A 14,056-nucleotide genomic window follows, 5' to 3' on the forward strand; every position below is an offset into this window, starting at 1 on the left:
ATGATGATGCGAGCCCACCTTTCTGCAGGTTTCAAACACCTAGACTGCCTGGATGTCCTTAAAGGGGGGGTCTAGAGTGTGTTTTTAAGGCTTGGTTGTGTTGATAGAATGCAATGCGATGTGTCCTCATGCTTCACTTGTAGAAAATCAGCTTATTTTTATATATCTGACTTTGATTATATACAGCTACTCAGCTAACATGAAGCTGAGTATCTCTAAAATATCACGCCTGCTCTCTAAAATATCATCTGACAAGAGTCTGTCACATATATTCAGAATAAGCATGTGTAAGTCATATGAAACATTCTCATATCTTTAGAGTGTTAGTTATCTGAGATGTAGAATGCAGGGAAAGTGTCCTCATAGAGAGACACTGCATTTTTTGCACTGAATTTTTAGCTGAAATGTTAGCAGTGCCAAACAGCTTTTTCCGTTGTTTACATCCTTGTTTATGTCCTCGCTACAACATACTGTTAGCACTAGAAACTGTGTCTGATGTACTGGAAAAGATTGAAACTGCTGTACTAGAGTCAACTGAAGTGGTGGACATGGCTGGATAAGCCTGAGAAGCTGCAAGCAAGATTACAGGGCAGACAGTCCTGATCACTGACATGGAGGAATCTTTAGAAACAAAAACACACAAACAGCAAACAACAATGAATATATTTATATATCTTCTGTATTTCTGTCACATATGCATCTGTTTCACTTTATTCTGAAAAATGCTTTGAGATGCAACTTTAAAGATGCTACAGAAGATTATTGTCATTAGTTTGTTAAATAATAATAAATTATTTTTAAAATTCCTGTTTTGCAGTGTTAGGTGTTACATAAAGAATTGGGCTTTTGGAACATCTGAAGGAAGCCATTTGTGTTTTATAGTGTTACGGTTATTTTAAGATGGAAACGCTAGGGTTAAAGCAACATTTAAAACTTATGACTCTTTATGAATGGTGGCGGCAATGGAGCAGACAAACAACCAAATTATGCCAAAATAAGTGTTTATTTTACAAAGTGGAAAAATGATAAACAAAGTATATACAAAATAAAGAAAACAAGAATAAATAAATGGTTGTAATAAAGGGGAGGAGGAACAAAAGTGGCGCCAAAGAAAAGAAAATAATATAACAAAACACAACTCTAACTAGAACCCACAATCTATATCTAATAAAAGAAAGAGAAAGAAAAGTTCACGCCCTATCTAAACTACACTTCTAAACACAAACGTAAAGAAAACTTACAATTAGTGGTGCACACTTCTAAACTAGTGTGTATAATACATTGGTATCTCCTACATGTAGCAACATGTAGGTCACGTGACATCTACCCTGTTCCTCGAATTCCACTGATGTCGTATATCTGGTAATCAGAGAGAAAACACAATTAGAACACTTTTAAAGATCGATTTAAGCACAAATGATTATAACACACATAGCACAAGAAACTGTCACATAATCCAGCCATCCAGCAAAACACACAGTCAACCAACATAGCAAACACACAACAGTAGCTGCGTCCCAAATGGCACACTATACACTATGCACTCATGCACTATGTACTTATGCACTTACACACTCAACAGGATAGTATATGTATGTAGTGTTGTCCCAAATGGCACACTAATGTTTTTTTACTAAGCGGAAATTCAAACCGTTTCCCTGATGACGTTTGACTGTTGCCAAATCAGTGAAATAAACGACTGAATTATCAAGTAATACCTGCCGTGAGTATAACCGCATTTACCATCGGGAGGCGCAATAATCACTCTTGTAGGAGAATTTTGCTTTCACCATCCAAAATAAATAAAGTTATTCAACATGTGCGTCAGATAGCTCCGCCCCTTCCGCTACGTAAGCAAACCTGCGGTCGTTGAGTGCGTGAAGTGTCCATCATTACACACTTCATTTTAGCGGCTGAATGAGTGCATCATCCGGGTAATTAAAGTGCACTTATTATTTTGAGAGTTTTCAATGTGAACACACTACTTACACTATTTATACTACAAAATGGCGTAAAATAGTGCATAAGTATGCGATTTGGGACGCAGCTAGTGAGCAAGCAAAAAGCAAGCTAGCTTTCTTCTTCTTCTTCTTCTTCTTCTTCTTCTTCTTTTTTGTTTAATGGTGGGTGGCAAACCAGCTTGAGGTTCATTACCGCCACCTACTGTGTTGGAGTGTGAGACTTTAATGAGTGGAAGGATTACTACTTATTCTCTTAAAAAAAAAAAAAAAAAAAAAAAAAAAAAAAAATATATATATATATATATATATATATATATATATATATATATATATTCCGTATATATATATATATATATATATATATATATATATATATATATATATATTTTTTTTTTTTTTTCCAATAAAACACAAACCAAAAACCTATTTTAAACCCTTACATTGTAATTAGATAATAATAACAATATTCATAATAAAAATCTAAATAAAACTAAATAAATAACCAAATTATAATTCTTTCCGATTAAATCATGTAAAACAAACCTGTACTCCTCAAGAATTTTAGCAGATAATTATATACCTTAGTTTCTTTCTGAGCATTTTTAAAAATGTTAGTGATTGTAATGTCAGTCATGTCCAAATCTCTTAGTTTTATTTTAAACTGGTCCCTTTCTCTTCTATATTTTGTACACTTGATTAATACATGTTCTATGGTTTCGATTTGTCCACAATGTCTGCAGCATTCTGTTTCCCTTTTCCCTATTTTGAATAGTGAACTGTTTAAATTGGAATGACCTATACGAAGTCTGGATATGACTGTGTCTTCCTTCCTGTTCCCATATACTTTCCTTTCTTTCCCCACTTTATTTTGTTTATTATACATATGTCTTCCTTTTGATTCTGAATCCCAGTCCTCTTGCCAAAGATTATTTACTGATTTATTTATAATGTGTTTTATTTCTGTTTTAGATAGCGGAATCTCAATATCCACCTCATCTTTCCCCAATGCTGTTTTTGCCATCTTATCAACTATTTCATTTCCTTCTACTCCTACATGAGCAGGGATCCATACAAACTTTACTGTTACTCCTATTTGGTTTATTTATGTTTTGAAATATTTCATTTAGTAGATCCTGTCGTGTTTCTGAGGTCCCCATATTCAAACAATGTAGTGCTGTGTATGAATCAGAGCACACCACTACTCTTAATGGCTGATTTTGTTCCACCCACTGTATTGCCATTGATATTGCCATTAATTCTGTTGAGAAAACTGATATATGATTACTTAACCTCATTGAAACATTTTGTTTATTGTTAGGAATATATAAAGCTGCTGCTGTATAACCATTGTCTGGATTTTTAGATCCATTCATATATATCTGTGTATAATTTAAATATTTTTGTTTTAGATATCGTCTTACTAGATTATCTTTAGACAGACTCCTTTTCTTAACCTTAATTATACTGTGTATCTGTAAATCAACTTGTGGCACTCGAAACATCCAGGGAGGTGTATCTGGTATAGTTAATGTAGGTCCTATTTTTATTTGATCCAATCCTAATTTCCTGGCCTCCAATTCTGCATTCCACCCGAAACTCCTGTTCTTGCTATATTCATGTTCCCAACAGTTTTTGATTATTGCTTTTACTGGATGTGTATCTGCATGCCCTCTTACTGTGCTCCAATATGCCATTTTCAGCTTAAGTGTTCTATACTTTATTGGTTGTTCTGCCATTTCCACCTGAATCGCTGGAATGGGCGATGTTCGAAATGCTCCACTTCCTATTCTTAATGCTTGATTTTGAATAACACAAATTTTTTGTAGCTGAGATTTAGATGCTGAGCAATATACTATACTGCCATAATCTAAAATTGGCCTTATCATAGCACAGTATATTCTTTTTAATGCATTTCTGGTAGCACCCCACTCTACTCCTGCCAAACATCTTAGAATATTTAATCGTTTTTTGCATTTATCTTGTATTTTCTTTATATGGGTTGTAAATATAAGTTTTGAGTCTATCCATACTCCTAGGAACCTGATTTCTTGAACCTGCTCTAACTCTTGCCCATATAGATTTATTATGATATTTGGGGATTTCCTTTTTTTGAGAAACACATAACTTTGTTTTTTTCTACAGACAATTTTAAGCTCCATTTATTTACCCAATTTTCCACTTCATTAACTGCTTTTTGCATTTTTTTCTTTAACATATTCTAAGTTTCTTCCCCTTTTCCACAAAGCACCGTCATCTGCATATAAAGACTTGCCTATTTCTTGTCCAACCGTTTCAAATATGTCATTAATCGTAATGTTAAATAACACCGGGCTGCATACACTACCCTGTGGGGTCCCATTATCTACAGAATGTATGCTAGAATAACTTGTTCCTACCCTTACCTGAATAGTTCTGTTAAACAAAAAGTCCATAATCCAATTGTACATTTTCCCTTTGATTCCCATATTGTCTAATTTAATTAATACTCCCTCTTTTCAAAGCATATCATATGCCTTTTCGATATCGAAGAATATCCCTATTAACACCTCCTTATACATCATTGCTTTCCTAATTTCAGATTCTAAACATAAAACTGGATCCATTGTACTTCGTCCTTTTTTAAAGCCACTATGATAATGATTTAAAAGATTTTTACTTTCTAACACATAATTTAGCCGAGACACTATTAACTTCTCCATTATCTTACATGAATTAGATGTCAACGCAATTGGTCTATAATTTGTTGCTACTGTATGCTATTTGCCCGGTTTTCCAATTGGAATTATCACTTCATGTTTCCAAGACATAGGAAGTTTTCCCATTTCCCATATTTTATTGAAGAACTTTAGAAGTCTAATTAGTGATGTATTTGAAAGATGTTTTATCATTTCATAACAAATTTCATCTTTACCTGGAGATGTACATTTTAAATTCTGTATTACCTGCTTCAGTTCATGTATAGTAAAATCTGCGTCCAATGTGGCCCCCAGTTGGTGCTTTTTTTGTTAATACATTTGGATTTTCTTTTATGATTTGTTCCCTTTTTATTCTCATACTGTCTGATAAATTATTATTACTGTGAACCTTAACAAAGACTTCTACCGACTCCTCTGCTTTTTCTTCATTGGTCATTATGTATTTACCTTCTTTTATTAAAGCTGGAATATTTTTATTTATTTGCTTTCCACCCATTTTCTTGATCATATTCCACATATCATTTATATCTATATCTGCGCCAATTTCATCACAGAATTTTCTCCAATAATTTCTTTTTGTTGTCCTTATTACCTTCCTTACTTCTGCTTGGGTTAAGCTAGCTTTCAACTGCACCGGCTTCCTTTTAAAGTGGGGAAGTCTGCTTGTGATTGGACAATGATGATGTCATCGCAAATGGTAATGATGACTGGCATCTAGCTTGGCCAATAGGTAGATGAGCTGGGCGGACCTAAAGAAAATGATAGGTAGAGAAGGAGGGAGAGAGAAAAAAAATACAAACAAACACAGGCACAGATAGTGAGCCCTAACAATAGACATAAATACTATTTAAAGCTAAAATCAGCAGATGTGCTCACTAATTAGTGAAGTTAAACCAGTCACTACAGTCAGATGTGCTTCAGACTATCAAACACACCAGATTAACACATACATATTGTGTTTGTCCTCTACACAGGCTACAGAGCTGTAATCTCACTGTTCAGTGTTGTGAGAGTTTGTCTTCAGCTCTACAATCCTCAAACTGTGTGCTGAGAGAGCTGGACCTGAGTAACAATGACCTGCAGGATTCAGGAGTGAAGAAGCTCTCTGATGGACTGAAGAGTCAACACTGTAAACTGGAGACACTGAGGTCTGAGTTTAAACACCTGATTGATTGATTGACTGATTGATTTATTGTTTTGTTACATCAGACAGATCACATTAACAGTGTGTTTTTAGTAATGTGTGCTCTTTCTCAGATTGATGACATGTAAACTCACTGCCGATTCTTGTGAGAGTTTGTCTTCAGCTCTACAATCCTCAAACTGTGTGCTGAGAGAGCTGGACCTGAGTAACAATGAGCTGCAGGATTCAGGAGTGAAGAAGCTCTCTGATGGACTGAAGAGTCAACACTGTAAACTGGAGACACTGAGGTAAATGATTCTCCACTCTACAATGACTACAGTCAGACAGTTTCATATTAGAGCTCTTCATGCTTGAACATGTTAACCCTGGGTGATACTAAACCCCAGATAACAGGAATTATGGTTTATCAGTAATTATGTTTCACACTGCTCATACTATACCTGTAGTTAACCCTCAGGGGTCTGAGGTGATTTTGGCCCCTGAGATGTTTTGACATGCCCTGACATCTGTGCTGATTCAGCTACTTATTACACAGAACTGGCCAACATGTGTTTTATTAGTATTCAGCTCAAACTGAGCTACGATAATATGTGAGAGATATTGATGTTCATGCTTGTGTTTTTTAGAAACAAATATTGTGTGGTTAGTAGGTTTTAGAAGGAAAAAAACAGACTGAATGTGCCTGAACAAGACTTTAGAGTAAGCAGTCTTGTAGACTAGAATATTTACTGCACAATTGTGTGAAAATTATTCTGTTCTCTCATTCAGAGAAAACATTACAATGATCTACATTTTGTTAAGGTTGTTTTGGGTGATCTCAGCTGTATGTGTGAGTGACAATGCTCATGAATAATTCACACCTGAGAGACAACAGACACTCCCCCACTCACTCATTAAGGGCAGTGTACAGCAATGTCCATCTGCAGAAGCTAGCCCAAACTCAATGCTTGTTGTGTTACTGCTGTGTGACCATGTAAACACTCTGGGTGAACAATATACAGTGCTCAGCATATATAAGTACAGCCCTCACTAATCTCTCTTTTACATTCATATTTTAATAGGAAGCTCTACAATATTATATTTGTGCATATACAATAGATTAGCCAAATCTGGAGCTCATCTAACAAAATAACTCATGATAACGGTGTAAAAACTACTACAGACAAATTTATGTGTTATAGAAAAATATTAAATACAAAATTAAAAATCAAGAGAAGCAACACATTTACAGATTAAGTTGAAATTTTGTAGCTTGTAATTTGTTTTTGCAGTATTTAGCTTGAATTTAATTGTATTATCTTTTAATTTCTGAATATGTTTGGTGACTAAAATATGATTGTCATGAATAAATCAGTTTAATAAATGTGTTCTGTTTAAATGCAGCAGAATACACTGCCTATATTGACTGAGAAATGGAGGAAAGTCTTGGTTTTCAGAATGGGCTGTCCTCCATTATGCTGAGCGCTGTATGTGACTTATACACCCACACATATAATATATATTTGAAATGGTGTAAAACGTGTTCGCCAAACTCTCTTGTGCATTAATCCAGCATTTAATAATCATTTCTGAATGAGTCTGAGACACTGAAGTAGAGGAATGACAAATGCTTTAAACACAAGAATAAATCAGATTTATACATGAAAAACAATTACTGTAAATCTAAATCATATTTGAAGAGCTTTAATATAGATTTCACTAATAGTTGCAGTCTCAGTTCACTGTTTGAAAACTTTACCAGGTTCAACTACAGTAAAATAACTAAAAAATATATATAATAACCGGTGTAACGTGTCATGCTCTGTACACTTCTACAGATGATGTCGAGTCCTTGTTGAGTGTGTGAGTGTGTTTGCTGATGCGAGGGCTTGATCAATAAGGAGAGCTGATCAGGATGTGTGTGTTCATCACTGCTGTTGACATGAGCAGAAACAGCAGTCAGCATCTTCACAACACAAAGAGATGTGTGATTGTCCAACTGTGTGATGTGGACTATTGCTGTGTTTGTAGATTGTCTGGCTGTATGGTGACAGAGGAAGGCTGTGGTTTTCTGTCTTCAGCTCTGACTTCAAACCCCTCACACCTGAGAGAGCTGGATCTGAGCTACAATCATCCAGGAGATTCAGGAGTCAAGCTGCTCTCTGAACAACTGGAGGATCCAAACTACACACTGGACAAACTCAAGTATGTGGAGCAGCACTGCCTTTTTTATTGTGAATACAGATACTTTGATACTTCACTGCTCTTCTAGTGTCCAGATATTAATCAAACCTGTTAAATATGTCAGTGCACTGGGGCAGTTCTCACATTAAGCGTGATATTATATCTCATATTAACACTGTACAGTTTCAGCATTGTAGTTGAGCAGTGAAACTTGTTCTCTACATTTCTGCTGAAGAACTGTACAGTATCAGGTCAGAGATGTGTGTGTACTGTTCTCCAAATACGTCCTGTGTATACTTTAACAGCAAGTTAAGGAACTCTCCCTCATTAACTTCACAGACACAGAATGTCCTTTATCACACTTTAATAAGGGCGGAGTAAAACTATAAACAGGAAGAAAATAAACAATATAAATTTACATTCACAATGTGGACATAACAAAGATGTTTCTGGCAAATATCTCACATATCTTGTAATCTGGCTCTTTTCTGCTTATAAACTAACATGAACACAAAATATCAGGCAATAAAAGTGATCAGCAGACAGTGATGCTGGTTCTGATATAGTCCAGTGACAATCACATGTTGAACAAACTCAAATAAAGCAAATGACAAAAAACTCCTAAACTAATCCTTTATAACTAAAGTATTATGAACAATAAACAGAACACAAACCCACCAAGCTTCCAAAGGGCCAGGAGGACTGCAGATTGGTCTGGATTCACTGCTCTCCAACTTAGCAATGTTTGGAGATGATGAAGAGGCATTTGACAGAAGATGAAGATCTCCATCATATTTCAAGTCATTTAACACTGAATTCTGCTTTATTATTGTGCTGCGCTTTTGTCAATTGATCATTGAATGAATCCTTCAGTCTTTATATCTGTCTGTTTCTGTGTTTCCATTCTGTTTTCTGTTTCCACATCTGATCTTATTGCGTGTGTGTGTGTGTGTGTGTGTGTGTGTGTGTGTGTGTGCGTGCGTGCGTGCGTGCGTGCGTGTGTGTTATAAGCTGATGTTTGTGTACTGACTGAATGTGAATCTGTGTGTGTTTACAGTCTGGATCATGGAGGAGAGACAAGGATTACAGCAGGACCACGCAAATGTAGGACTACACACATACACACACACACACACACACACGCATGCACACACTCACACAATCAGACACACACACACACACGCTCCTTTCTGTCTCTCTCTCACACGCACACGCTCACACACAATCAGACATACACACTCACTCTCACACACACACTCCCTCTCTCTCTCTTACAAACACACACACAGCAGTGAACACACGCACACACTCATACACAATCAGGCACACACACACACACACACACACATAGCTGTGAACACATGCACACAAACACACACACAGCAGTGAACACATGCACACACAAACAAACACACAACCCCCCCCTCTCTCAAACACACACACACACACACACACACACACACACACACACACACACACACACACACACACAGCTGTGGTTGTAAATGTGTGTGTTCTTGTGTTCAGATGTCTGTTTCCTCACTCTGGATCCAAACACAGCACACACTCAACTCATTCTGTCTGAGGAGAACAGAGAGGTGAAGTGTGTGAAAGAGAATCAGCCGTATCCTGATCATCCAGACAGATTTGATTATGATCGTCAGGTGTTGTGCAGAGAGAGTGTGTGTGGACGCTGTTACTGGGAGATTGACTGGAGTGGAGATGTGTTTATATCAGTGTCATATAAGAGCATCAGGAGGAAGGGAACAGGTGCTGAGCGTTGGTTTGGATATAATGCTCAGTCCTGGAGTTTGCGCTGCTCTTCCTCCAGTTTCTCATTCAGACACAATAACACACACACTGATCTCCCAGTGGAGCCGCTCAGCAGGAGAATAGGAGTGTTTGTGGATCACAGTGCAGGAACTCTGATCTTCTACAACATCTATAGAGACACATTGAGCCTCATCCACTCAGTCCAGACCACATTCACTGAGCCGCTCTGTGCTGGGTTCTGGGTTTATTATGGATCATCAGTGAAACTGAGCTGAAGACTGACGAGAGATTTACCCAGAATCCTCTGCAGGAGCAATCAGCAGCTGTGTGTGTGTGTGTGTGTGTGTGTGTGTGTGCGTGTGTGTGTGTGTGTGTGTGTGTGTGTGTGTGAGAGAGAGAGAACAAGTGTGTGTGTGTGTGTGTGTGTGTGGGAGAGAGAGAACACGTGTGTGTGTGTGTGTGTGTGAGAGAGAGTGTGTGAAAGAGTAAGTGTGTGCGTATGTGTGTGTGTGTGTGCGTGTCTCAGTCTTCATCAGTGTCATCATTAGGGATGTAACGGTATCAGAATTTCACGGTACGGTATTACCTCGGTATGAATGTCACGGTACGGTATTTATTGAATCATTTACAGGAAAAAACAAAACTTATGAAAATACTCCAAAAAAGTGCCAAAAGTGTCAATGACATACAAATTAGCCATCTATCTGTAAGCTTTGAAACAAAAAAAATTATTAAACCATGTAAAAAAAAATCAAATTTTTAATTTAGTATTGTTGAAAACTCATCACATTCAACATTTAATCCCTCACTCACTTAGATAGAGATGGGTTTAAAGGAAAATTATCATATAAATATAATCTGGTAAAAGCTGGTATCTCTGGGCATTTACAATGTCCCCTGCAACAGAAAAAAAACCCTCTCATTTGGGACTGAGGTTTCTGGGACAAGAGAGATATGACTTATATGACTTATTTCTCAAGCGCCGAAAACGGAGCGTTTCGAAAACGCTGGAGAGGCCGTTTTCATTCTGAAACGCTGCTGCTCCGTCTTAGTGTGGATGGGGAAAGACGGAGACATCTGAAAACGGAGGCGGGGCTGCAGACATTTGCCTCTTTGATTGGGGCTTTTCCTCAATATTAAGTAGCCCACACACAGTTCAGTCTCGCATCCTCTTCTTGTAAGTTAAGACTTCGCAAGTTTGATCAAGGCTGCAGTCTCCCCCTTCTCAGTTTGATATGGAAAACATACCGAGGACACGCGTAAATCTTCAAAGGGAACAGTGTACTTTATAACTTCATTCACATCACCTTGGCTACGTTGTTTCACTTTCTCAACAATAAAATGTAAACATGATTTAAGGAACTGCATATTTCCTTTTTAATATTAGAAAACTTAACAGATAGCAGAAATGTTGAGGCGCCGTGCTGCATATATGAGCGTCATCTTCACTGTGTGGATATTTATAACAAAACGGAGCCTATAACAACTGCCTCCTTTCAATTTCAGTGAAAATACGAAACGCACCCTCTCTTTTGCTGAATATCAGTTTTAATAATCGACAATTATAAAAGTATAACATACAATAAGTTTATACATTGTAGGAAATAAAGGCAAGCGATCAGTCAATGTACCTGGATTAATCATTAACTTATCTTTGCGCTTAACCAAAACATGTTACCCGTGAACAAGTAACTTAATAGATTCCAATGACCAAAGTCAGGGAATTGGCCTATGTCGTTAGATAAAGACAACAACATGAATGAAATATCACGTTTAGCAAATATAGTGAGATTAGATCCAGCGGGAGATGCTTGATGAGCAGTCCGACAAGCAGAGCTCTCATCTGGGTAGAAATGCTGGAGCGCTTGCCCGAGAGTGTCTGTGGTCACGTGATGTGCGTTTTCAGCGTTTTGGTATGGACGGAGAGCTGTTCAGAAACGCTGGGTAAAACGCGAGTGTGGACGCGGATCGTTTTCATTCTACTACGCCGTTTTAAAACTAAAATGCACTAGTGTAAACGGGGCCTTAGAGTTTTACAGCTCTTTTTGATCCCCGCTTCTAGCAGCACACTCCATTTCCGCATTACTGGATCTGTAGCGACAACAGACCGCAAGGGATGATGGGAATTGTAGTTTTCGCTACCTCCCGTTCGCTTCATTCGCCTGAGCAAATTTTCTCAGAAGACCTATAGTTTTACCGAGTCATGCGACTTCGGTAATATCGAAAAAAATTAATATTGCGGTATGACGGTATTTACAATACCGTTACATCCCTAGTCATCATTGATGTTGATGAAGTGTCCTCCAGGATGCTGCTGTGTTCAGATCAGCTCATTCTTGTCTACAGATTGATCTTCTTCATTGTTTCTCTGTTGTTTGAGCACAAATAATAAAAGTCAATGTCAAATCCACTGCTGATATTAGAATGTGATGATGAACATGGAAGTGTCTGAATCCTGTCTGAATCTCTGTCAAATCTTGAATCAACTGTAGAGAAATCCAGCAGCTCAATGAATAAAGGAGAAATGAAGTGTGACGTTTGTTTCTGCTCTTCTGATCTTCTTCTTCATGATTTGACTTGAACTGAACAATAAAAACACATTTATTCCAGTATTTATTGATCTGTTCATGTTAGTTGATGACAGTCAAGTTGTTCTCTGTTAGTTCTTGTTGATTCTCAGTGCATTAACTGATGTTCACCAGCACAACTGTGCATTAATAATGCTTCAGTAAATGTCTGATCACTCTCATTCATCAGGAGTCAGTAACTAGGATTCATAAATGCTCTACAAGATTCATTTACTGTTCTGAATTAACATTAACGACAGCTTAATGTAGAGTTTGATCATCATAAGACACACAAATACACCAACAGTAGAGTTAAATCTCAATCACATGTTGAGTTTTCTCCATCACCAACACACACTTGATGACATTAAAGCTTTGAGATTCTGATGAGTTTTTCAGCAGTTTTTCTTCTATAACCAAGACCACACACACACTGTGACGCCTGCTGCGCTGTCATTTGTCTGCCGTGTCTGTCTGTGTCTGTTTTGCTCCCTCTACAGATGCGCTGTAACATTGCGGGGCATAATCAGGTGGATGGGGAACACCTGAGTCTAAGTGAGCGCTCCTTTATCAGCGTCCTGCCACTGTTTGGGAGTCTGATTCTTCCGGCTAAGGGTTGGGACGGAGACCAGCGGCGTGCGAGTTGGCGGGGCGTTCTTGCCTAATGTTTGATCACAGTGGGCTTAAATAAAACTTTTGTAACGTGATTTTTGGCTTCCCCCTCTTATTTTTTACTTGTTTCGCCCCGAGGGCGTAACAATTGGGGGCTCGTCCTTGTGAAGACTATTTTTGCGTCGATCGGTTTGTTTTGGTTAGATTTTCGTTTGGTAAGTGTTTTATTTTATTATTATGTTTTGCTTTGATTATTAGCTTATTTTGTTAGGAGGGGGAAGTAGTGGTTGGCAGGCAAATTGTGGTCTCCGTCCTGCCCCACCCAGCAATAGTTCGTCGAAAAGACGTCGAAAAGACGACATTGTCAGACGTCCAAACAACGTGGAAAACAGGTGGGAAAGTGAAAGACGAAACTACGTCTTTTTAACGTCGTCGAAAAGACGTAATTGTAAGACGTCCAAACAACGTGGAAAACGGGTGGGAATGTGAAAGGTGAAAAGACGTCTTTTTCATGTCGTCGAAAAGACGTAATTGTAAGACGTCCAAACAACGTGGAAAACAGGTGGGAATGTGAAAGGTGAAAAGACGTCTTTTTCATGTCGTCGAAAAGACGTAATTGTAAGACGTCCAAACAACGTGGAAAACAGGTGGGAAAGTGAAAGGTGAAAAGACGTCTTTTTCATGTCGTCGAAAATACGTCAATTTTAAGTCGAAATCTGGTTGTGAGAAATACCTTTATAAACGTTTTAGAAAATTCACATAATTCAGAAATTCAACATTTTGTTTAAAAATATTATTTATTAGCCTAATATTTGCAGACAAAAGTAATGACAAAACATGTATTGGTCAATTTAACATTAACAACAACAAAAGCATCAGATAGTGTTTTCAGCTCTGCGTCTGCCACCGCCAGACCGTGCAGGTGATCTCTCAAGGCCCTGTAAATTCGGTGGCTGTTGTGTCGCAGTTTGGCTGCACCTGCTATAACAAAGAAAAACTCTGTTTTAGTTGATATAATGCACATCCTTATGTGTTATTTTAAGAAAATTAACGTGACATTCAAATAATAAATGCTATTTTGACTGCATGATACACACGTTTTTGTTTAAGGACACATTTCACTTAATTTAACCATACTTT

General features: G+C 37.6%; 3 protein-coding genes across 12 annotated transcripts in view; 2 read left to right on the forward strand and 1 right to left on the reverse strand.

Annotated features, from left to right (window-relative positions):
- LOC147845236 (uncharacterized) overlaps window positions 1-14,056 on the reverse strand; it is a 934,973-nt gene that overhangs the window by 578,285 nt on the left and 342,632 nt on the right. The window lies entirely within an intron of this gene.
- The window catches only part of LOC137491262 (tripartite motif-containing protein 16), a 97,374-nt gene that overhangs the window by 9,830 nt on the left and 73,488 nt on the right, over window positions 1-14,056 (forward strand). The gene's annotated exons all lie outside the window — the stretch shown is intronic.
- Window positions 1-14,056, forward strand: part of LOC103910919 (NACHT, LRR and PYD domains-containing protein 3-like) — a 68,761-nt gene that overhangs the window by 9,260 nt on the left and 45,445 nt on the right. The window contains exons 6-10 of one of the 4 annotated variants that reach the window (NM_001444235.1): window positions 5,632-5,805; window positions 5,915-6,088; window positions 7,812-7,985; window positions 9,022-9,068; window positions 9,492-12,271. In NM_001444235.1, coding sequence (NP_001431164.1) covers window positions 5,632-5,805; window positions 5,915-6,088; window positions 7,812-7,985; window positions 9,022-9,068; window positions 9,492-10,012 — 1,090 coding nt within the window. In that variant the 3' untranslated portion in view covers window positions 10,013-12,271. Of the gene's footprint in view, window positions 1-5,631; window positions 5,806-5,914; window positions 6,089-7,811; window positions 7,986-9,021; window positions 9,069-9,491; window positions 12,273-14,056 lie in introns of those variants that run through there. The other 3 variants (XM_088649661.1, XM_088649662.1, XM_087245755.2) reach the window with 3 other exon arrangements.

This window comes from Danio rerio, chromosome 4, assembly GCF_052040795.2.
Source record: "Danio rerio strain M-AB ecotype USA chromosome 4, GRCz13ab, whole genome shotgun sequence".
Lineage (NCBI taxonomy): Eukaryota > Metazoa > Chordata > Actinopteri > Cypriniformes > Danionidae > Danio > Danio rerio.